The 24,075-nt window shown below is 35.0% G+C and overlaps 3 protein-coding genes and 1 non-coding gene across 9 annotated transcripts in view; 2 read left to right on the forward strand and 2 right to left on the reverse strand.

Moving 5' to 3' along the window:
• Positions 1 to 602: 602 nt before the first annotated feature.
• Positions 603 to 4,533, reverse strand: LOC127961407 (beta-1,4-glucuronyltransferase 1). Its single transcript, XM_052560493.1, has 2 exons — positions 2,824 to 4,533; positions 603 to 2,026 (listed from the first exon to the last, which is right to left on the reverse strand). Exons 1-2 carry the CDS (start codon positions 3,925 to 3,927, stop codon positions 1,835 to 1,837), a joined length of 1,296 nt encoding a protein of 431 aa, XP_052416453.1. The 5' UTR covers positions 3,928 to 4,533; the 3' UTR covers positions 603 to 1,834.
• On the forward strand, positions 4,381 to 4,462 carry trnas-gcu (transfer RNA serine (anticodon GCU)). Its single transcript has one exon. It is a non-coding gene; the product is annotated as a tRNA-Ser (tRNA).
• Positions 4,534 to 6,605: 2,072 nt separating the features above from the next.
• On the reverse strand, positions 6,606 to 9,166 carry LOC127961408 (prefoldin subunit 2). The gene is made up of 4 exons (XM_052560494.1): positions 8,957 to 9,166; positions 7,787 to 7,875; positions 7,285 to 7,408; positions 6,606 to 7,208 (listed from the first exon to the last, which is right to left on the reverse strand). The coding sequence occupies exons 1-4, from the start codon at positions 9,017 to 9,019 to the stop codon at positions 7,023 to 7,025; spliced, it is 462 nt and encodes a 153-aa protein (XP_052416454.1). The 5' UTR covers positions 9,020 to 9,166; the 3' UTR covers positions 6,606 to 7,022.
• A 1,340-nt stretch (positions 9,167 to 10,506) lies between these two features.
• Positions 10,507 to 24,075, forward strand: part of LOC127961406 (H(+)/Cl(-) exchange transporter 3) — a 37,486-nt gene continuing 23,917 nt past the window's right edge. For 3 of the 6 annotated variants that reach the window (XM_052560487.1, XM_052560489.1, XM_052560490.1), the window contains exons 1-2: positions 10,507 to 10,675; positions 18,313 to 18,488. In XM_052560487.1, the coding sequence (XP_052416447.1) occupies positions 18,329 to 18,488 (160 nt within the window). In that variant the 5' untranslated portion in view covers positions 10,507 to 10,675; positions 18,313 to 18,328. Of the gene's footprint in view, positions 10,676 to 18,312; positions 18,489 to 22,395; positions 22,550 to 23,841; positions 24,008 to 24,075 lie in introns of those variants that run through there. The other 3 variants (XM_052560488.1, XM_052560492.1, XM_052560491.1) reach the window with 2 other exon arrangements.

A 24,075-nucleotide genomic window follows, 5' to 3' on the forward strand; every position in this document is an offset into this window, starting at 1 on the left:
GTCTTTAATGTATCATCTTAATTATGAATAGACTACACTTTTTATATGTATAAAAAAGATGCATATAATTCAAAGTGTAAAAAAAGTGTATTATTTTACCTTTCTTTTGTGGCCTTGGTCTATCTGTTCGCATCTGTTTATTGCTTTAGCTCCAAGATTTTTCATCAACACAGTATCAAAATTGTTATAAATATACCAAAATTGTACTTAAAGTCAAACAATGTTTCAATAAGGCCAAACAATACACAAAATAGCAGTGTTTAGTTTCTTAATGTCTCTCAACTTACATTCTTTGTATAAAAAAAACAGTCCAGATTGTAGTTCTTTCTCACTTAATTTTGTCAATAGTTTGTAATAACATTTCCATGATCATCTAGTGAAATTACTGTACATCCTGTCAAACTGATCCAAAATGATCCATTCTAACTTAATGCATTTTGGTGCTAACACATCGGTCACTTGGTAGAAACTACTGAAATTAAGACAGATGGCAAGTTTTTCCTGGCTGTAAATCACTCTAGAATAGAGCTACAGTGTTGTATTATCAGAAACAAACAAATGTCCAATAATGCATCTGCTATAGAAGACTGAAAGAGACCGACACAAATGTAGTAGATTTATTGTAACTAGATACAAAACAAACAATTCAATATTAATAATAAAAACAAAACCTTAAATAATCATTCAACAAATACTGAAACTTTTAGTTAGTTTTATAAAACACTTCACAATCTTTTTTATTATTATTCATGCTTCCAATACTACACAACACTGCAGGGTAAACAGATAAATAACCAAAATGTTGCTTTTATGGCAAAATAAATAAATAAAACAATTGGCAAAATAATATAACTAATGTAAAAATGTACTTTTAATGTACATTTTCGATGTCAGGCAAGATTTTCACATCAGAAAAAAAAAATAATATAAAGTAAAAGAAAACGGATTATATTTTCCCAAAACAAAGGACAATACATACGAGCCCCATTCAGTGTAAAACACTACATATCTTGTAAATATCTGACATCTACAGATGCCTGTTCAGTCTAATCATCTGCAGACTGTACATTCCTGCATTAATCTAGTGTTGCTTAATTGTCATCTACCCCTAATCCACAGTATAATTAAAACACTAATATGATTTTCAGACGCCGCTCCCTGTGTGTGTGTGTGTGTGATATCTTCAGGCTCTGTGAGCGTCTTTAGACTTGTTATTAGCATAAAGGTGGCCTATCGACCTTAATATGTTAATAGCTTTACAACTAATCTCTGGGTCTTTACAAGACCTCGTCTCGTCAGTAACTCTGACACGCGTCACAACATGAGAACCTGGCTTTATCCAGTGTTCAGATTTATGCTCTGGAAATGTATGCAAATTAGTCAAATTTGCATATTTAAACATACCACTTTTGGAAACTTGCAACAAACAAACTTTTTTTTTTGCAATTCTTAATGTAATCAATCAGCTAGAAAATGATGGTGATATATATTAGTTCATGTTTTGTACTCTATTCATCTGAGGTGTCTTGTCTTAAATTTGGGGAAGAAAGTGGGGTAAAATACTTTGAAAACTAGCATAAAAATCTAATAAATAAATAAATTAACTTTGAAATAAAATGTAATGAAAACAACAAAGGACCATCTTTACGTAGTTTCTCTTTAGAAGCGTGAAGGATCACAATCAGTTTATTGAGAAAACATTGAGCATTCAAGAGCATCTCCTTTGACTGTAGTTTTTGATGCTTGAAATGAGATCCAAACAGGTTCTTGTTTGAGTTGTGTGCTTCTATGATCCTCACATGAAGTCAGGATGAGCTGTGCTTTCTCTCGTCTCTCAGCAGCGGCGAGGCGAGTTCGGATACTTGGCCTTCAGACTCTCCTTGAAGCTGCGGAAGAGTATGCGGTTCTTGCGGTTCTCCTCATCTTTCCTGCGGTGAAACTCTCCCTGGACCTTAAACCCTCTGTGCACCACGAAGGCATTGCTCAGCACAGAGAAGTGGTAACCAGCGATGTGAAGCTCACAGGCCTGAAGAGAGGAGAGAAATCAGGCAGAAGGTAACCCAGTTAATTAGTGAATAACAAAAATAAATTCATATTTTACACCACAGGAGGTTTATGAACTCAGTCTACTTTCTGTTCACAATAAACAAAATATTAATTAGCTTTATTGCAAGCTTTATATTAATTTATAAAATTGTCTAACTCATGTATTAAATACTTAAAAAAAATTAATAACTTTTTTTGTAATTTTCAAGCATATACATTTTGGAGGTTAAAACGTATACAAAAATTGAAATTATTTTATTATATAAATTATTTACATATATGGCATTCTGGAAACATCATATAATATGTTTAGGATATTATATTATTTATTTTAAAAGTTATTAAATTTATGTAGAATATAAAAAATAATATCATAGTTATATAATTTATATAACTACTAATAATACTCTAAATATCACAATATAGCCTAATATACACCGAACAAAATTATAAAAGCAACACTTGTTTTTGCCCCCATTTTTCATGAGATGAACTCAAAAGATCTAAGACTTTTTTTCTATGTACACAAAATGCCCATTTCTCTCAAATATTGTTCACAGATCTGTCTAAATCTGTGTTCGTGAGCACTTCTCCTTTGCCGAGATAATCCATCCACCTCACAGTTCTAGCATATCAAGATGCTGATTAGACAGCATGATTATTGCACAGGTGTACCTTAGTCTGGCCACAATAAAAGCCAACATTAGCATGATTTATTTGGTGAATTGATTGGTTGCGTATTCACTTCCTGCAGGAGTCCACCTCTCCATCCCTCACCTGACTGATGCGGTTGAAGCCGTACTGCCTGAAGTTCTCATCGTAGAGAGGAACCGTTCGAGCGCCGATGTAGAAAGGCTCCCACGGATCGGCCCAGTTTATAGTGTACGCCACTTCCAGGGGCCCGGAGCCCCTGCTGGCCAGATTGACCCACTGCGAGTAATTGGTAGGAGCCTGACAGCGAGGGCAAAGCTCATCGTAGAACGGTCTCACCTCGCCCACCTGATAGAGCTGCAGCAGCTCCGCCTTCGTCGCAGGCATCTTACGAGTGTGTCTGATCTCGAACGCAGGGAGCACCAGGACTTCGTCCGCGGCCGGTTCACGCCTCATTAGCATTGTCACGAATTGGTGGTGCAGATTGGCACTGGGTATCATGTCGATGTCGATGACCAGGATGTAAGTGGCGTCTGTGCCACTCCGGGCCACATTGCGAAGAAGGTTATTGGGGTACGAGACATTGTTCCCAATCGCGTAGTTTTTAAACTTATTTCTGTTCGATTCGAGCTTGGCGAAGACGCCGGAGCAGCCCATCTCCTCCAGACCGGCGAAATGCTCTCGATCCTGGTCTGGGAAACTGGCCATTTCACCCGAGTGGCAAACCAGATGGAAGTCCACCAACGCTTGAACCTGCGGGCAAAACAGACTGAGGGCGTAAACGAACGCCGTCGCGAACTTGACATCCTGACCGTTGGCGAAGATCGCAACGGATAGAGGATTCTGCCAGCGCTCCAACAAAGAGCTCAGATGGTGAAGGTTGTTGATGGTCGTATGCGTGACTAGAGCCAGGTGATGCGATCTGGGATCCGCTCCTGGCTTCTGATTGGTCGAGAAGTCGCTTTTAATTAGGTTCTTATACACGCGGTACTGTCCGCTCCCATCGAAGATCCCGCCTGTGGATAAAGAATACCTGAGATGTTCCCGCCTAGGGTTCTTCTCTCCTTGGTTTGCGGTCTTTTTGGAGCCGAATAGCTCAGAATACTTGTAGCGCTGCTGTTTGCCGTGCAACTTTGAGAGAAAAGACAGATATAAAAGCTGCAACAGTGCAACGATGAGAAGGGCACTGAGCACCACCTTAAACACGGAGCATTTTTTTGAGAAATGCATTACAATTACTAGCACCTTTAGGTCAATGCTAATGAAATGAAAGTGTGCTCACACAGATCAGCAAGGGTTGGCCAGCTATGCAGCCCTCATGCATGCATTGCAGCCAGATGTAGTGCAGGTCAGTTTAAACGGGAATTGGCTTGCATGTTTGGATGCATGCATTGAAAAGACGCCTGTGGACAGCAGAAGAGAAAAGCGTTCGTGAAGCGCGCACACATTGCCCATGGCGGCGCATGTTTATTTACTCTTCCGGTTAACGTTACCGTAAACACCGTAAAACGTGCTCGGCTCACTCTACTTGTGCTCTGGCGTACCGGTTTCGACTCCATAAACACTTGCTGTTAGTATCAGCCAGAAGAAACATTAGTAAACACATTTTAATAGATTAATAAAATATAGTAGTTCTGTAGATCTGTAGAATCAAAATAGTCCTGTACATATATATGTGCATCAGACGAGGTGGCCGAGTGGTTAAGGCGATGGACTGCTAATCCATTGTGCTCTGCACGCGTGGGTTCGAATCCCATCCTCGTCGAAGATCTGTTTTTCGTTAATATTTTATTTAGGACCGGAAGTCCTGTAGTTTTGGTGTATTACGCGCTAAATGTGCTCAGCAAGCGCTAATCATGAAATGCAATGATGTTTTATGTCATAGTAATGTTTAGGTTTAAATAACAAAAATATACACCAATATATATAAAAAATGTAATTAAAAAAATTAGAGTTGTTCCGATTCCGATACTAGTATCGGAAATATCTCCGATACCACAACAAATTCTGGCATCGGCATCGGCGAGTACATGAACCCATATACCGATCCGATACCATTTTCTTAAAAAAGACCTAGTTATGACCGCAAGCTTTGCCTAACCGCTGCACGGTTCTTCTTCGCTGCTCAAAATGCATTGAAAACACAGGAAGTTGTGCTGTGTTGCCACAAGCAACCCCTGTTTAGAGCAGCGAAGAAGAAATGAAAACGCGTTAGCAGCCCTTATCTATATATGACTGGATCACTCATCACATTCTAAACTGCCAAAACACAGTGAAGCCGCTACTATATTATAGATCAGTGGTTAGCAGTATGTCTCTGTAGTACCGGTAGTTACAGACTCTCGAGTATATTCAGTACCGGCAGCTGCGTTCAGTCGCTTCCGTGTAAGTCAAAGCGCAGGGCTCCAGACAGTAGCCGAATATATACTAGTGTCTGTGAATATTAAACTGCAAAATACTATTTAAATATTACTCCCGCAAAATCTACATCTCTGTGGGTGACTGGCACAGATGCGCGAGAGCTCGCTGTTTTGTAGTCTCTGCTGTGTGTCATGAGGACACGAACGCATAAACCGTCACTTCATGAGAATTTACCGTTTCATTTGAGAATACTGTCATATCATAAACACAGACACTCAAAGATCTTCATGGCAGCCCATTAAAATAAATGTTTGGTTTACATGAGTAAATTGACAATATATAAAGCTACTGTTGTAGCCTACAGTAATAATAATACGTCTCTATAATAATAATAATTATGCCTAGATGGTTGCTTGTTTTTTACTTGTTTTGTTGTAAAGAGATTATCTGATTAATAGATCTTTTTTGTTGCAGTTTTTTTATACAGTTATATTGTAAAACTTAAATACCTTTTTTAGTTTGCGGTGTTAGATTTTTGGCTGCATTTGAAGTTCTTTTTTGCATAAGAAAATAAATAATACTGTCAAATTCATGTTAGATAATAAAAATACTGTAATAAATACAGTAGTTCACCATGTATTTGTTCATGTTTTATTGAGGGATCTGTCTGAAGCACACCATAAAAAAATTCTAGCAATTTACACAGGGCTAGTAGTATATACAGCTGTATATACAGATATACACCCAGGTATCGGATCAGTACTCGGTATCGGCCGATACCCTGAGCCCAGGTATCGGAATCGGTATCGGGAAGAGAAAAAGGGTATCGGAACATCTCTAAAAAAAATAGTATTTTAATATAAAAAGGCGATCTTGAGACGGTATTTGTGAGACTTTAGAGCCCCCTACAGTTCAGCGAGTGGAATTTCCTGTCGTAAAAACTCGACGTAATTTCTTTTACTGTCTATGATAATTACAGTGCTGTGCACTTGCGTTTGTTGCTGCCATAAAACATTCAGTCCTTTTCGCGGAATTCTTTTACTGTCTATGGGAATTCGTAACTGTTTATCAAATTGTATTAAAAAAATTAAAAATTAAATAACTTGCCTACAGCTTCTTCGAAGTAGTGTCACCCACATACTACTTTATATGCATATAGTAATTGTTTGGTATCATGGTTTATATTGTAAAATATTCTATAAGAGTCGTACAATTATTGTCACACAGAAGTCACTTTCAAAACAAAGAGAAATCATGTAGTTTAGAGATGCATAATTTAGAATTGCATTAATTATTGTCTCACATATATAAACATTTAATCTCAAACATTAGTAAAAACAATTTTACCGACATTTCTAGAAACCCCGTCAATTTGAATTATAATAGCAGAATAATTTTTAGAGTCTATGAAACATGAAGACAAATATATTATAATTTCAATTTACGCTGTTAATTATTAACTTAATTAGCAACACATGCTTTTTAATTTTGCTCCAACAAGTTTGTGAATTTATGGATAAAACAAAACACGCCACACTGTGAACACATGTCATTGACTTTTGTATTTTTAATTCAATAACTAAAACCACAAAAACAAAAACAAACACAGAAAGTCTTCAGGTCCAGCATACGAGACAGCCGTCGTCTCTCTCCAAATATTAATCACTAAACATGACGTCTTCCCAAAGCAGAAGAAAGTGACAGTCAAGCCTCATCTTGAATACGGTGAATTTATGCAGTCACGCTTGTTGACTATTTATTTGCAATGAACTGGAACGAAAAGCAAATAATGGAATCGATGCATTCGTCTGTAAGTGTTCGGATAGGACAGCTGTTGTTGTGAGTTGTGTTTTGATATTATGAATGTACGAGACATGCATTACTTTCCCTCTCGTTCGTGCTTTCTGACTGGCTTCTGTCAGACTGAACAGAAACATGCCAGCTCAGTTTAACCCAGTGTTTAACTATGAGACGAGCACTCCAGCGCCTCCTTTAGAGCCTCCTTCACTCTCTTTGGCTGGACTGGCGTCCGTTTTGCTCTGTTTGTCGTCCTCTCCGACCAGTCGGATGTTGTAGCGCTCGCGGTACTCCGTCAGCTCCCGTCCTTTCACCTGCATCTGTGTGTTGAGCGACTCCACGATCTTCGTGATCTGATCAGAGGGAGATATATATATAAATATAATAATGCATGGTTTCTGGAGTGTGTGTGCCTCATTAGAGTCGTACCTGTTCTTTATTGTTTTCTAGCGCAGGCAGGACTTCTTTGACAGTCCTCTCCACAAGCACGCCGCCGACTAAACGATAGCACTTCCGCGACGGATCGACTTCCTTCAGCGTTTCGATGACGAGGCTGTGAGGAGGAAGTGATGAGCGTCAGAACAAGAGCGCAGTCCATCACGTAACATCGTGTGAAAGCTGTGTGTTTGTAAGAAACAAATCCATCATCGAGATAACGTTTATGTTCAAAGTGTTGCGTTCGACTAGAATACACGTCCAGAATCCTTAATATTGATTACAGGAGAGAACTCTGCACGGATCGAGTGGAAACCAGTGCATGTGAGAGACAAATGTGATGGATTTGTTTCTTCCAAACGTGCAGGTTTTCCCTACAGGAGATGTTAGCTGCTGGACTGGAGCGGTGTGGATTATTGGGATGTTTTTATCAGCTGTCTGTCCCTGTAGAGGATCCATGAGGGAGGTGAAGGGGAGTCTCTTTTATCAAACACACCTGTGTTCATTGATCTCCATCTCAAACTCTGCAGATTTGGAGGCCATGCTGCGCTGCTCCTGTCGCATCCTCTGGAAAGTAGCCACCACCTGATTCAGACAAGCACAGGTATTAATAACACATGCATATCAATAACAAAATAAAATAAAACTAAAAGATTATGAGGGTTCATATATACAGGTGCGTTTAGAAAAATATTTCTGTCCCCTTGATGACTTGGGTTGGGGGGGGGGGTCAAGCTTAAAAAATAGTTTTTTTAGGTAATTATAATTGTTTTAAACATGATTATTAAGTATTTAATTTCCTAAATGTTATGTAAATTTTTCCACGTTATTTTAACGTTATTATTTTAACGTTTGGACTTTCATGTAATAAACATTTATAGTTATTATTACAAATTATATTTACAGTTTATATTTATTAAATAAATAAATTATCACAGTTACAATGCAATCAAATTATTAAATATAACCTTCTAAAAATATATCACTTTAAAAAAAAAATATCACTTAAAAAATAATAATAGTTTATATAATATGTATATTTAAATATTTATAAAAAAAAAGTGTGTGTGTGGGAAAGTAACAATACCTGAATTTTATATCCAAATACACACTCACACACACACGTATATATGTATGAATATATATGTATAAATGTGTATATATATATATATATATATATATATATATATATATATGTGTGTGTGTGTGTGTGTGTTTGTATATATCAAACTGACGTTAAACAGTTTAAAATCTGCGTTAGACTAGGGGAAATGTCATTTATGAATATGAATTCGTCAGGAATGTCTCTAAATGAAGAGACCTGTGTCCTGTAAGTGCTGTCTGAAGGAACAGTGACAGAAGATGCACTTCCTTTAAAGAGACAGGAGAGCACGTGCTAGTGCAAAGATTATAACTGCAGTATCTCTCATGCAGATGATCTGAAGCTTGACTATGAAGCAGCTCGCGCGTGTCTCAATCTGTACCGACAACAATACAGATTCACACAGCACATCTACAGCGCGAGCGACGCGACAGAACCCAAACACCTCCAGCAGCACTGAGGGCGTCAGGTGCGCGCGGCTTTTGTTTACAGCAGACGCGTTTCTCGCTCGCGGCGGCGATGAAGCGTTCATGCGTTACTGTAATAAACCCGACGCGTCGTTACCTGCTCAGCAGACGGAGAGGACTGCTTTCCGCCGCTTTTACTGCTAGCGCTGTTCGCCGCCATGATAAACTACACACACAGTCCCGCAGTCAGGACCCCACCGGTCACATGACGGGCTCGCCGCGAACACTCCTGACTGAAATTACCGCTCTCTTTTTTTAAACCACACATAAAATACGCATATCCACCGGCAAGATATTTTACACGTTTCTGATGACGGTTTCTTATGAAGGGTAACTTCCACAGGAGGCGCTTTGGCGAATCCCACATTCAAATCAAAGGCGTTTAAGTCTTACTGAAGACATTTATATAATAACAATCATAATATTTTTAAATTAGTCGACTATATCAGAAATATATGGAAATCTAGATTTAAATTTAATATTTAAATAAATGTCTAGTTTTTTAAATAAGTGATCGCAACGACTCTCCTATTATTGGCCCTTCCTGCTCTGCGCTGAGAAAAGTCACAGGTCACACGTGAAAGCGCTGATTTATTCTGGATTTTAAAACTTAAACTAGATTTTTGATTAATAATATGCATCGCTAAGAACTCCATTTGGATAACCCTAAAAGCAATTTTCTGAGTATTAATGTATTTATTTATTTTGCACCCTCAGATTCCAGTATCTCGGCTAAATATTGTCCTGTCCCAACAAATATTTATTATTACAGCTTTTAGATGATGTACGAATTTCAATTTTCATTTTAACATCAGATCCTCTTTAATGATTTGTGAATCTCCATGAGAAACGTGTTAATCAATAAATGCTTTTACTTCATTTGTTGTAATTGCAATATAAATAGCCTGCAGTTTTATTAATGTCCGCGTGGTGGACATTACCACGTTGAGTCTAACATTGAGTGTAGATAAAGGAAAAATGCATTAATTACTAATGCAAGTATAACTCAACACACTTGTCACCTCTAATTCTCTTTAATGAATTAAATATCTTTATTTTATTTATTTTGTGCTTTTTATTTTATTCATGTAATCTTCATATTTTTATTTTGAGGAGTTTTCATGGAACTATACAATATTCACACCTAGATTATGCACCATTTATTTCTATATTATTAATCTTTAAAAACACAATTTTATGAATCATGATGATAAATTAATATGATGCATTGGTTTTTCATATTTCAAAAGTACTGTAATACATTTAATTAAAAAATAAATAATAAACCAGTTTAAATGAAAGGCAGAAAATACTGTCATGTTTAAATAGAGAAAATACTCATATGCAATATTTATTTATTTTTTTAAAATCTATGATGATTCATTAATAATTTTAATTAATTATGAATTACTCCCATCGTGTTTTTTTCACAAATTAAAATGTAAGTATATTTAATTTTCAGAAACATATTGTCACAATGAAAAACATTTTTTTTAATTTATTATATTTGTATTGTTTGTTTTTTACATTTAAATGATATTGAATACATTTTAAATCAGATTATATTTATTGATTAATTATTATTATTATTTTGCGTGTAAATACACGGAAGACGCGCGGATCTCGTTTGTCTCTGATGGAGGAGGAGGCGGATGGGACACCGGAAGTGAACGTCATCGACGCACGAACGGGCCAAAACAAGCAGCGCCAGCACAAGAGTGACAGTTGATTCTTGAGAGGAAGATGTCGTTGCGTGTTTTATCCGATCTTCTGGGATGATCTGTGTCTTCAGAGGTCGTTTCGAGGCATCGAAGAGGTAAGCCGCTCACATCTGTGTCGCGTTCCCGCTCCCAACGCTCGGTTCAGAAGCACCTGTCGGTTGATTTCATCGCGATGATCAGAGATGTCCCCAGCGCGAGCGTGTTTCAGCGCCTCAGTCTCATCTGAACAGAAGAGAGATGCTGCAGATGTCCAGTCAGATACTTTATGATGCTGTAGGGTTATTAAAAGCGGTTCAGTTACACGACATGACGCTAGAGACGCACACACAGCACTTTCTTAGGTGAGATGTGCTTCGCGTGTGTGTGTGTGTGTGTGTGTGTGTGTGTGTGTGTGAGATCATTAACATGCGTGTCACTGATGCGGAGGCCTCCAGCAGACGAGTGTGTGAACACTTCACAACATGACTGTAAGTCCACAGATACACAGCTCATAACTCCAGCACACATGTGCATCAGATCAAACAGAGGAGAGTTCACTCGAGGAAACAGGAAGTTACAAACCTCTCTCACTTTCCTTTGCAGAAAGTGCTTACTTAAGGTTTTATTGAGTTTTTGTCATTTTCTCCCCATGCATTTACGATAAACTAAACTTTTAAGCCTCTAAAGATTGCCTGTATAGTTCATATGAATCATTTCAAAATATTTCGAGAAAAAATAACTGTTATTTTTTTATTTATAAACAATCAATTAGTAATACATTTAGACAACAATAACATGTTATAACAATAACAATTTAATATAATACACTTAAATAATATAATTTTATAAAATAAAACAAATATGTACTAATTAAAGTAGTAAATGCTAATGCAAACTAATGCAGCTAACAATACAGTGCTGGATTGAGTGGAAAAAAATATATTTTGAACTTAATAGAAACACTTTCTTTTTTTAAAAATAAAGTTGGACTTATATAACATTCGTGAGAGAAGTATCTAAGTCATATTTCTACACTAATTGTTCAGACTGGTTTGTGAAGTGCATCGGACATTTATGATCTTATGAAGAGTGTACCAAGACAAAACAGAGAGAGAGAGAGAAGTTCAGTAAATATGAGTTTGATTTGAGTCTGAATCTCATGCCGTGCTCAGATCATATGACTTAATGGATTCAGGTCAAACATTTCATGGATTAAAACCATAAAAAATGTGTTTTACTTGATATAATTGATAACTTTAAATAAATATTGCAAAACCAAAAAAATTAATAATTATAATGAAAATAATATTTTTATATTAACACATTAAGATATTAATTACTACATTATATATATATATATATATATATATTTCTTAAATATTAAAAGCATAAGCAGTTTATTTCAGCTAACTGCAAAGACAGCATTATTAATTTTTATTTAATTTAACTTGATATATTAAAATTAGTCAAAGTCAAACTAATGAATAAAAATCACTAAAAACTATAAAATATATATTTTTTTAAACTAATAAAAATGACAAAAAGCTACAAACATATCACTAAAATTTGATCTAAAATTAAAGTCAAAACAAAATCAAAAAACAATATCTAATTCCAAATATTAACAGAAACTAAAACCGTACTGTATGTGTGATGTCAGGGGTCACAGTAATATTTAGACTTTATTCACATGGAGGAGCCAGAAGTGTTGATTTGACAGGTTGTGTTGTGTTTGAGTGGTGTGTAGTACATCTGTAAATGAAGTTTTCTGGTGTCAGCAGTAAATATAAGCCTCTTCCTCTTTCGTCTTCGAGCGTCTTCCTGCTCTGAGAGGAACTTCAGACGCCGGTCACTAGCATCACTCAGCTGTCGTCAGATAACTGTTTTTGATGGCTGTGGAGTGTATGATGTCTAGAGGTTCATTAGTGTGCTTCTCTGCCGTATCCGTGTCATTTTTACTGACGGTGGAGTAAATAAATGCTAGTGATCCCATCATTTCACACGCATCTGAAACCGCTGATTCATCTCTAAGCAACAGTCACCTAGGTGATACTTCCATGACAACAGAGAGAGAGAGAGACACACACACACACACACACACACACACACACACATAATTTGAGTGAAAATGTATTTACCAAGAAAGTGGCAAGATGAAAACCACTATTTTCTGTTTCAAACTTTCACATAGCATCTTTAAGTTATAAATTAATAACATAAAAAATTCAAATCCAGGTTTTGATTTTCAGAGATTTATTATAAAATGTTATTATTTGTTTCCTCCAAATGCAATAAATCCATGATACTTTTTTTTTCTTCAAAATGCAGTAAATCCATTGAATCAATATGAATGTTATTTTTCATATTGAAACTGATGAAGATGCACAACAAAGTGAGTTGATGCACACATGACAGCCTCTGAGAGTCTGAACTTATACAGACACTGGACTAATCATACATTCATCAGTCATCGCTTCAGAAAGGAATATAATGGGTCATCTTGTTAATGCTTAGTATAAATTAATTACAGCAATAAAAATACATTTCTTCATGAGCAAAAACATGACATCAATATCACACTCTAGACCACAGAAATTACAAAAGTGCAATCATCTTTGCCATGTTACATTCATTTAGTTGACTAGTACTATGTGTTGTATTAACGGAAACATAAATTAATGAAAACACTAAGACTGACAAGCTACAGGATATCTCGTTCATAATCGAATGTGATTCGTCTAATGAACACGGTATAGTGTAGCTTGATCTATGGCTCTGTGTATTAATGCATCTGAATAATTTCCATCTGAAAGCACGTGATGGAGATTTACCGGTGCTATTAATCACAGAACCAGTTTTACTGATGAGATGTGCTTGACATCACATGCGATTTATTGTGCTGCCATTGTTTATTGATCACAAAATACAACGTAGTTCAGGAAAACTAGGATATGGAGTGTATTCAAAGGACCGTCATTACTGTTTACACTGCGTGGAATGGTTCGCTGTGATTGGTTGTCACTGTTTACAGTGCTTGGAATGGTGCGCTGCGATTGGTCGTCACTGTTTACAGTGCGTGGAATGGTGTGCTGTGATTGGTTGAGCTGATATATCGCAATCTGTAAAAAAAAAAGGAGATTGGCATTTGTCCGTTTTGGAATAAAAGGAGAAAACATGACATGATAACTCGGCGAATATCACAATTTGCTTAAAATAAAAAATTTACTTTTCAATACCGACCAGATACAATTATGATTTCGGCAGAAATATAATTAAACAAAAAAATTGTGTTTATTGTGTTTTGGAACCAAACTCTTAATTGATGTATATATATATATATATATATTGTTTTCTCTGTGCCTTTATTGTTATAGTTGTGGTGTGGGTCTATTTTAAAATTGAGAAAAATTATCTTTATAGATATTGTGCTTGCGTGTGATCGGGCCTTAAAGGGTTAGTTCACACACCTTTCACCTTTCTGGATATGGACAGTAGAGCGTACACACAGCTTCAATGGAGGGACTGAGAGCTCTTGGGCTAAATCTAAAATATCTTTAACTGTGTTCAGGAGATAAACAGAGGTCTCAGGGGTTTGATGAGGGTGAGATATTAATGACATAATTTTAATATATGGGTGAACTATCCCTTTAAGGGTTTGGATTCAGAGCAGATTCAGACTCAATCACACAGCTGGACTAAATCCTTTAACAATCAGTGTGTGTGTAAGAACAAATCAGAGAATGGAGCAAAGCAGTACCTGACATCATATGATTCTTTTTCTGATGTGTAACTACTAGGACTGTCAGTTAAACTTGATTAACTAGCTATGATAAAATAACAGGATTAAAATATTTTAAAGCAGACATATCATGTTGTATTGTCCCACATAGTTTGTGAAATCTGAAAGTACGTGTGTGATTGAGAGACTGATCTGATTCAGATTCACACTCTGTTCCTGCTGTGACATCACCGTGTCGTTACCATGGCGACACGCTCCGTGTGATCAGGATTAGTGATGATGTCACCAGCACAGCATGAAGGCAAGCCTGCGACCTTTAGCCAAAAACACTCACAGAAAGGAGACCAGAGGTGTTTTATATTTTATATTATATGTCAATAGAGGAGAGGTTTCACTACACTTGAATAAACCGCTTTTCAGAGGAAACCGCTCATCATTTAATGAATCAACAGACTACCTGCTAATCTTCAACATGTTTCATGTTTGAGTTTACTTAAAATAAATAGCTGTTTTATAAGAGAAATATCATTTAAACTAATAAAACAATATACAACAAGATGAGTATCTGAATATTTAATAATAATAATACATAGAAGTAATAGAAGTGAGTAGAGCGAGAGAGCTGAGTGTTTATCAGCGCTGGGATTCCTCCTGAACTCCCGGATGTTTCTGGGCGTAAGAAAACACTCAAATTGAGGTAAATGAGTTGAATTGCTTGTTTGAGCTGGATGTGAGCTGGCCGTCCTCCAGACAGTTCGACTCCTTGTGCTCGAGTCCTGCAGACCAACATCAGCTAGATCCCTCGATCTCATGAATTGATTTCTAAATTAATCTCTTACTCTGAACATCCTCTTCATTCAGATGCACAGCAGCAATAGAGCGATGTCTGAAGATCATGTGACGCTGGAGACTGGAGGAATGATGCTGGAAATACAGCGGAGCATCACAGAAATAAATTACATTTGACAGTATATTACATTACAAAACTGTTATTTGAAATTGTAATAATATGTAACAATATTACTGTTTTTACTGTATTTTTTAAGTAAATGCAGCCTTGGGGAATAGAAGAGACTTAATAAGAATAATACATTTTTATTTATTATTATTTAACAACAATATATATTGTCTTTTATTATTATTATTATTATTATTATTATTATTATTATTGATAGTATTATTATTCAAACATATATGACAAATAATTTTATTTATTTAATTATTTACTATTGCTATTATGTTACACAGTAAAAATTATATTTTTATTATGTAAATAATTAAACCGCAAAACTAATATTTATATACAGTACGATGTATTATTATTTTGCTATGTACGATCTTATTATTATTATTATTATTATTATTGCTATTGTTCTTGTTGGTGTTGGTGTTGTTTACTCCCCAAAATTACATATTTGTAATTTAAATTTTTTAAACGATAATAAAATCAATTACAATATACTAATAATAATGTATCATACCTGTGAGATGCAATAATTTTTTTTTAGTTTATTTATTAATTTGATTAATAATAATAGACCCATTTTATTCATATCAAACTGTCTTTTCGATTATGAAGAAATGTCCTTACAGATCAGTGGTTCATTATTTCCTCTGGTATTATTAATAATGTGAGGCTTGTGACTGTAACTCTGCACACGAGGACTCAGGGTTCGTCTCAGAGATAAGAGGACAAAACTAGAAGAGGGAGAAACAAACAGATGGAGGAGGAAACACAGGGAGAAGAAACACTGAGAAGGAAACTCTGGTTATGGATCATTATGAGACGATTGGAGAACAAACACACACAGACTCCAGCTTCAGCAGAATAGTTTGTCTGTTTATGTCTATATTTAGCTGTTCAAAAGCACTGTCTGATATAAAATATAATTAAAGTGTGTCATATTCAGAGAAGTGTGTGACTTTGTACTTTGTACTTTTCATACACTGAACTGAATGATTAAACATTAAACAGTAAATGTGACTCTCGCTCTGTTACACACACACACACACACACACACACACACACACACACACACACACTCTGTTTTCTCTCTCTCTGTGTGTGTGAATGTTTAATACTCTGTCCAGCAGAAGGCAGCAGTGATTTAATCACAATCATGATCTCACAGCGCTCCTCTGATTTGATTTATGCATGTATGAATAATAATGTATTATTGATTATTACCAGCATTTGTATCGCTATGCATGCATGATAAATAATCTTAATTTGTTTTTGGTATTTTATATTAAATATTTAAAATATGTGATTTATAACATTTGTAATAATATTTTTGTGTATTAATAACAATAATCAAATATAATAATAATTTTTGTTATTATGTAAACCTGTATAACAATTATTTGATTATATTTTATATATATTTTAATATTTTATATTATTCTTGCTATAATTATTCAGACTTGCATGACACAAATAGTAATATTTGTGTATTTATGATGCAATAATAACAGTAATAAAAGTAATAATAATATTAGTAATAATAATAAACGTTTTATTATTAGTAGCAGTAGCAGTATTACTTATATTTTATTAATATTACGTATACATAATAATAAAATTATTGTTGTTATATTCAAACTTTTATAACATTTATATGCATTTTATAAATTTATAAATTATCTATTATTAATAATTTATATCATTGCTATTATTATTAAAACTTGCACGACACAATTAGTAATATTTATGTATTTATTAATAAAGATGATAGTATAGTAATTGTTATTATTTTTGTGATTATGATGATGAGTTGATAATTATTTATTAACAAAAATAATGTCTATGTATTATTTATATTATTAACAACAATATGTAATATTATTATTATTATTATTCATGCCTGTATGACACAATTGATTTATTTTGTCTGTTTATTCCCAGATTATTTATTTAATAATTAGAATTTTTATTATAATAATAATAATAATAATAATAATAATTCTATAAAAACACAAGGGACTGAATCAGAGACTCTGATCTGGATCCGTGGCTCATGTTTACAGGACACACGAGAAGCTTCCTGTTGTAAAATGAGCTGTCTGCTGTTGCATGTTGCATCGTTTATTGTTACTAGAGTAAAGCTTGGCATTAAACACAGCTGTCATCAACAGTAATGCTTTATTACAGCGGTTTCTGTCAGTAATGAACACTGGTGACGGGTCTGTAAGATCATTTTAATAGAAATGTTTGCTTTTATTCAGCAAGGAGGAATCATAAATAAATCACGTCATAGATATTTATAACCATTTATTTCTGTAATGTTTCTATAGTATGATTTAAATGTTCAAAATTAGTTTTATACCTGTTTAAATAACCAAACAAAATGTCAATTCATGTCTTAAAATGTGGTTAATAATAATGTAGCAGTTTTAAATCAATTTGACTTTAAATGTTATTAATAATTTGTTATTTTAATTTAACAACTTCATTTAAAAATATAAATTAACAGTGTTTTGTGTGTCCCTGGAGCACAAAACCAGTCTTAAGTAGCTGTGGTGTATTTGTAGAAATAACCAGACATGCATTGTATGGGTCAAAATTATAGATTTTTCTTTATAGATATTAAGTAAAGATCATGTTCCATTACGATATTTAGTAAATTTCCTACTATAAATTGATCAAAACTTCATTTTTGATTAGTGATATGCATTGCTAAGAATTAATTTGGACAACTTTAAAGGTGATTTTTCTCAATATATAGATTTTTTTTTTTTTGCAACCTCAGATTCCAGATTTTAAAATAGTTGTATTTCAGGAAAATATGGTCCGATTCTAATAAAACATGCATCAAACGAAAGCTTATTTATACAGCTTTCAGATTTTGTAGAAATCTCAATTGCAACAAAATTGACCCTTATGACTGGTTTTGTGCTCCAGGGTCTGTGTAGAAGAGAGATGTTCCCGCTCTGTGTGAGTTCTTCCTTCTGTTGGATGGAGGTTGTGGCTCCTCGTGAGCTGCGGTCAGCTGACGTCTGTGTTGCTCTTCTCAGGCTGTCGTGTTGCTAAATGGAGTCGGAGCAGTTGTTCAACAGAGGTTTGGGCAGGAACAGCTACAACAGCATCACCAGCGCCAGCAGCGACGAGGAGCTCCTCGATGGAGCCGGCGTCATCATGGACTTCCACACCACCGAAGACGACAACCTGCTGGACGGGGACACGTCTCCAGGTACAGCAGACGCACATCTGATGCTCTCTCACCGTCTCAGTCATGATCCAACCTGCTTTTGATTGAATAAAATTGACTTTCTGAGCAGATTCATGCCTCTTTCTCTCTTTGGGTGCTTTTTAGTGATAGTGCTATTATTATTTTTTTTGTGCTAATGCTCGTTGCTTGTCTCATATATATATTATAGATATTAGTTAACTAGATTAGCACCTCTGAAACAACTTTCCTTTTCTGATGACATCATCAAGCCCTCTTGTGGTTTTGGCCCCTCCCCTCCAGCCATCTGGAGCTATTATAATACATAACACCTCATTTTCATGATCCAGTCTTTATTTTTTAATATTGAATATTTTGTTTCACTCAGAAATACAGCACATTTTGGAAATGATATGGAATCTGAACGCAGTTTGATATTATTAAATGTGTGTTAGTATCTTTACAGTGACTGTTGTCTACAACACTGTGTCCAGCATAACTGCATGAGAAATGCTGCATGAACCACAGCTCAGCCACAAGTTGTTATTTTTAACATGCATGATGTGATATCATTTGTGGTTGATATGCATGTGTAATATTTGCACATGTTCATATTTCCGGTGCTAAAGTTCAGGTGTTACCTTTCAAAGGTTTGGGGACAGTACATTTTTATGTTTTTTTGACAGGAGTCTGTTTTGCTCATCAAGGCTAAATTTATTTGATTAAAAAACAGTAAAATCCGAAAATTTTTGAAATATTGTTACCATAAAAAAAGAAAAGTTTTCTATTTGAATACATAGTAATGTATTCTTTGATGAATAGGAACTTCAGAATAATCGCATTCATTTGAAATATAAATATTTTGTAACATGATTTCTGAGATGTGGAATCTAGTCATAAAAAGGAAATTTGTAACATTTTTTAAACATCAATACAGTAAAAGTATATACAGTAAAAGTATATAGTGATTTTAGCGACTGTCGCCTCATGTGAGTACATGAACACATAAACATAATCAAAAGAGAGTCACTTAATGAGCATTTTACCATTTATTGAGTAAAACTATCATTATATCAAATATACACAGAAACCTAAAATTATTATTAAAACTTTATTTTTAAAGACTTATAGTCAAGGCACCCTTATTCATATAGCGCTTTTAACAATACAGATTGTGACAAAGCAACTGAACAACATTAAAGAGCCAGTAAGATGAAAATTCTAAGCTTCCTATCACTGTTTATAAGTCATGTACATTACGTTTAAATCCATCCAAGGTTAAAAAACATTGTCATTTTGTCAAAATATCATTTTAAAATGACCTCAATTCTCAGAGATCCCCAAACGGTTCGCGTGAAGCTGTTCAAAAGATTCAGTTTCCTTAAACCACACCTTTCGGTAGCATACTGTGTTCTGATTGGTCAACTAACATAATTTTGATTTCCCATCTGTGTGGCTCTTTAAATAGGAAAATAGTGTCAATAATGCAAAAAGATATTTCATCATTGAATTCATTGATGTCATCATCCAGCTCAGTTCAGTTTAAATATTATTTGTGCAATATATTAGGCAGATATCGCTGGAAATTAAGTACTACTACTACTAATGTTATTATTCAAACATTATTTTTAAAGACATATTTACCTGAATTTAAACCAGAATTAAAACCACATAGTCATAAGACTAAACAACAATGGAAAAATATTATAAATGATTATTATAAAGGATTATATGATTAAATGGAATAATGAAATGATTAAATTATAAATTATTATAAATGAATGAAGAATAAATTAATATAATAGAAAGTAAAACACAACACACATGCATGATTGCTTTCTTGAAGCAAAACACACACAGTTTGCACTCAAGGATCCTCAGATCCTTCATAATTCATACTTGCTGAATAAAAGTTATTTCAAACGGTAGGGTTTTGTGCCACTTTACTGAGTGTGACTCGTCGGACGTCAACAGCCTGGTGATTTTGGTGGTTTGGCACACAAATGCACTGCTATTGGGTTTCTGACTGCAGGACACACGGCTTCTTCTGTGAGTGTGTGTCATTATTAAAGCAGTGGGATGACAACATGCATGAAAACATTGTGGTAGAGTTTTGCGCTAAGAGGTCATGAGATCTGAGAAAGGCAGCTCATTATTCATGAGTGTCTCTGCAGCAGCAGAGTATTAAAGTCCTGCAGACTTTTGTTTGCTGGATCACACTTAACAAGAGCTTTTGTGTACGTGTAACAGCAAGGAGTCGCCTTTCAGTGTCATTCTCAAACAAACTCTCATTCAGAAACATTTAACTACTGGGGTGCCTCAGGGCTCAGTTCTTGGACCACTTCTCTTTTCAGTCTAAATGGCATGATTAGGTTCTGACATTGAGAAACATGGTTTTTCATATAACTGCTATGCTGATGACACTCAACTGTACCTGTACGTCTACCTCTCATTACATCTGATGATCCGACGGTAGCTGCTTGCATCTCTGCTTGTCTAACACAAAGTCTCTCTGAAACTTATTCACACAGCTATCGGCCCCGCCCCACTCATCACAAACTTGATGCAGTTAGACTTTTGAGTCATCTCAACAATAGTTTTCTAGTTCTTCTCAGTAAAGATACTTTAAGTTGGTGTAAATTTATTCACTCATGCAATGCTGATTGTCTTATTTTGCTAAGAGAAACATTCTTGTCACAGCAACTGAAACATCAATTTATTTCCTTATTCATATAGCGCTTTTAACAATACAGATTCACATTCTACACAAACTACTGTGCGGCTCTGGACTCTGAGCATAACTTGTTTTTCTATAACAAACTATTAAATATTTGACAATAGTTTGATTTATATTAAATTGAATTACATTAATGTTATAAGCGGAGATTTAGGCTACAATAAATATTTTAACTGCTACCATGTGAAAGGTACACTGATGTAAAAAGCACCTTATTTGTTTAAAGTGTTTGCAAACCAAATGTTATCATACTTTCATTCATTTAGCAGTAGGCCTACTTTTAAATGGAAGAAAAGTGCACAATACACTATTTTTGAACTCATTATTAGTTTTTCGCATAATGCGATTAATTGCAATTAATCAAAGGCAATAGTGCGATTAATCGTGATTTTAAAAAATGTAACCGTTGCGCTAATAAAAGGCACCACATTACAGATTTTGTTTATTAACGAATGACAAACTTAGTATAGAACGTAGACAACATTGTCTTTGCTTGTAAAACAATTGAATCTACAGTAAGTAACTGAACATCCTCTAGGCCTCAAAACTAAACACAAACCTCTGCAATCATAGTTAAAAAATGAGCTCTTTAAATCACAGTACAACAAATAATGAATAATAATGACAAAACAACAACAAAAAAGTTTAAATTAAGTCAGCAAACATCAAAACAATAATCCTATAATAGTAAATGCATCATTTATTCATGCTGCACTGCATGCTGGGAACTTACAAAGCCTTGATATTTCAACAATATGCAATTCTTTGTTCAGACAAGTTGTCTGACTTTGTTTGACTCGTTGGCACAACATTTGGGGTAATTGTGTTGGCCTGACAAGGGTTTTTATGTAGTTTCAAGAAAAGAGCATTTTGTAGTATTTGAGAATCAAAAGGTTTTGTGAAAAACTGGAAAATGTGCAGTTGCATTTGTTACGGTGTGGAGAATGATGGGAAATCAGGTGTAATTAGCGTGACATAACGAGCCAGTTCGACAAGAAACATCTGAGTGAAATATGTCTTGGCTTAAAAGAAAGAAATGGCGCATGGGAACCAGTCCGGCTGCCCTGTCAGCATGAAGGCGGCGCTTCAGGAAGTTTGGGCTGACTTGCACCGGTTGTTGTGTGTGACAGCGTGTCAGATGCGGGTCGTGAGGGTGTTTGGTTTCCAGTGAGCGGTTGTGTGTGTGTGTGTGTGTGTGTGTAGGGCACTGATGTCATGTCAAGCTGAAAACACTAACCGGACTGAGACTGTGATTGCTGCTTTGATTTAAACACCATAATAAAAGCCAGTGGGTGACTGATCACATGTTCCAGAGCGGTTACCTGGCAGCAGCAGGACTATTGTTCAGGTAAATGGAGATTTTGTGGTGTGTGTGTGTTTGGTCACGTTTGGTTTGCTGTGTTCGCTGCTGATTCTTGCTCTGTCCTAGATACTGGAGTGAATCTATGAGATTATTTTGAGGCGGTCTACTTTGTTGGGCACTGAAATAAGGCACCAGGTGTGTGTGTGTGTGTGTGTGTGTGTGTGTGTAACAGGTGGCAGTGAACAGATGTAGTTGAGTTTATTTAATGATGAACTTTGGCTATGTTCAGCAGAAAACTACCTTTCCTTCTTGAATCACTGTGCAAAACATCAAATTTAAGATTCTCTAGTGCGTTTGTGTGTGTGTGTGTGTGTGTTTGTGTGTTGATTTCTGTACGTTAAATTAGTAAATTATTATACTAATGTATGTATAATTTATTATTTTATAAATGTGAATCTTATTGCATAATTGCATGATCTAATTGCATAATTAAATGATTAGGATATATATATATATATATATATATATATATATATATATATATATATATATATATATATATATATAGGGATTATTAATCATTTAATTACACAATAAGCATTTATATAAATATTTAATAATATTAAAATATATAATAATTTATAACTATATAGTTAGGTGTAATAAGTGCATTATTATGATTATATTATTTTATATAATATAAATTTGATAATATAAATTAATCTATAATAAGCTAATAAGTATAATATGCATATTTTATGATTATTTAACATTATAAATTATATTATATAAACTATACGTGTGTGGGTGGGTGTAAAAGTTCTTAAATAATAATTTTATATGCACTTACTATTTATTTAAATATTTATTATTATTATTATGGTTGTTAAAAAAATGTTAAATTTATATTTTAAAAAAATGTGTCTTGAATAATTTCTGTAATAATTTATAGAATGAAGTGTTATAAAAACTTGCTTTGTGTACTGTGTTATTCTTAACGACACTTGCCATGGCACTTGCTTATTATTGTTCTTTTGTTGGTTTTGATTGCTTCTCATCATTTGTAAGTCGAATTGGATAAATGTATGCAAGTGTGTGTGTGTGTGTGTTTTGAAATGGTCAAAGGCTTTTGAGTGCTGCTTTCATGTCGTAGTTTGGCTGAAATATCTCAGATATTCAAGAAGCGCTTATATGTATTTTGTGCACATTATTGATGTTTTTTTACGTATGAAATTGGAAGGCATCGTAGTATTATTCCAGCGTTTTATGAGGGGCACAGTAAACACAACGCGCTGACGTCACTAGCTGTCGCAGAGACGCGCTGGAGTGACGCAATCACGCTCGTGTCCTGCTCATGGCTGACGCCGCCGTCGCCGCTGCTCGAGCTCGCCCGTGATCCGCGGATCGCTGTGATCGGTATGGAGGAGGAGGACTCCGTCGACCCGTATCTCCCGTATGACGGCGGAGGGGACACGATCCCCCTGCACGAGCTCCGCGGCGCAGGTACACGCTCGCTGCACGCGATCAATGTCACCGATGCTCTGGGTGTGTTTGTTTGTGTGACAGCTTTC

The sequence above is a fragment of the Carassius gibelio genome, chromosome B7, assembly GCF_023724105.1.
Source record: "Carassius gibelio isolate Cgi1373 ecotype wild population from Czech Republic chromosome B7, carGib1.2-hapl.c, whole genome shotgun sequence".
Lineage (NCBI taxonomy): Eukaryota > Metazoa > Chordata > Actinopteri > Cypriniformes > Cyprinidae > Carassius > Carassius gibelio.

Excerpts from the sequence above, each read along its gene's own strand:
- LOC127961407 (XM_052560493.1), bottom strand. The coding sequence starts at position 3,927 with ATGCATTTCTCAAAAAAATGCTCCGTGTTTAAGGTGGTGCTCAGTGCC. Across the intron at positions 2,027-2,823 it reads GCTTCAACCGCATCAGTCAG|GCCTGTGAGCTTCACATCGC; the intron begins GTGAGGGATGGA and ends TCCTCTCTTCAG.
- LOC127961408 (XM_052560494.1), bottom strand. The coding sequence starts at position 9,019 with ATGGCGGCGAACAGCGCTAGCAGTAAAAGCGGCGGAAAGCAGTCCTCT. Across the intron at positions 7,876-8,956 it reads CCTCTCCGTCTGCTGAGCAG|GTGGTGGCTACTTTCCAGAG; the intron begins GTAACGACGCGT and ends TGTCTGAATCAG. Across the intron at positions 7,209-7,284 it reads TAGAAAACAATAAAGAACAG|ATCACGAAGATCGTGGAGTC; the intron begins GTACGACTCTAA and ends CCCTCTGATCAG.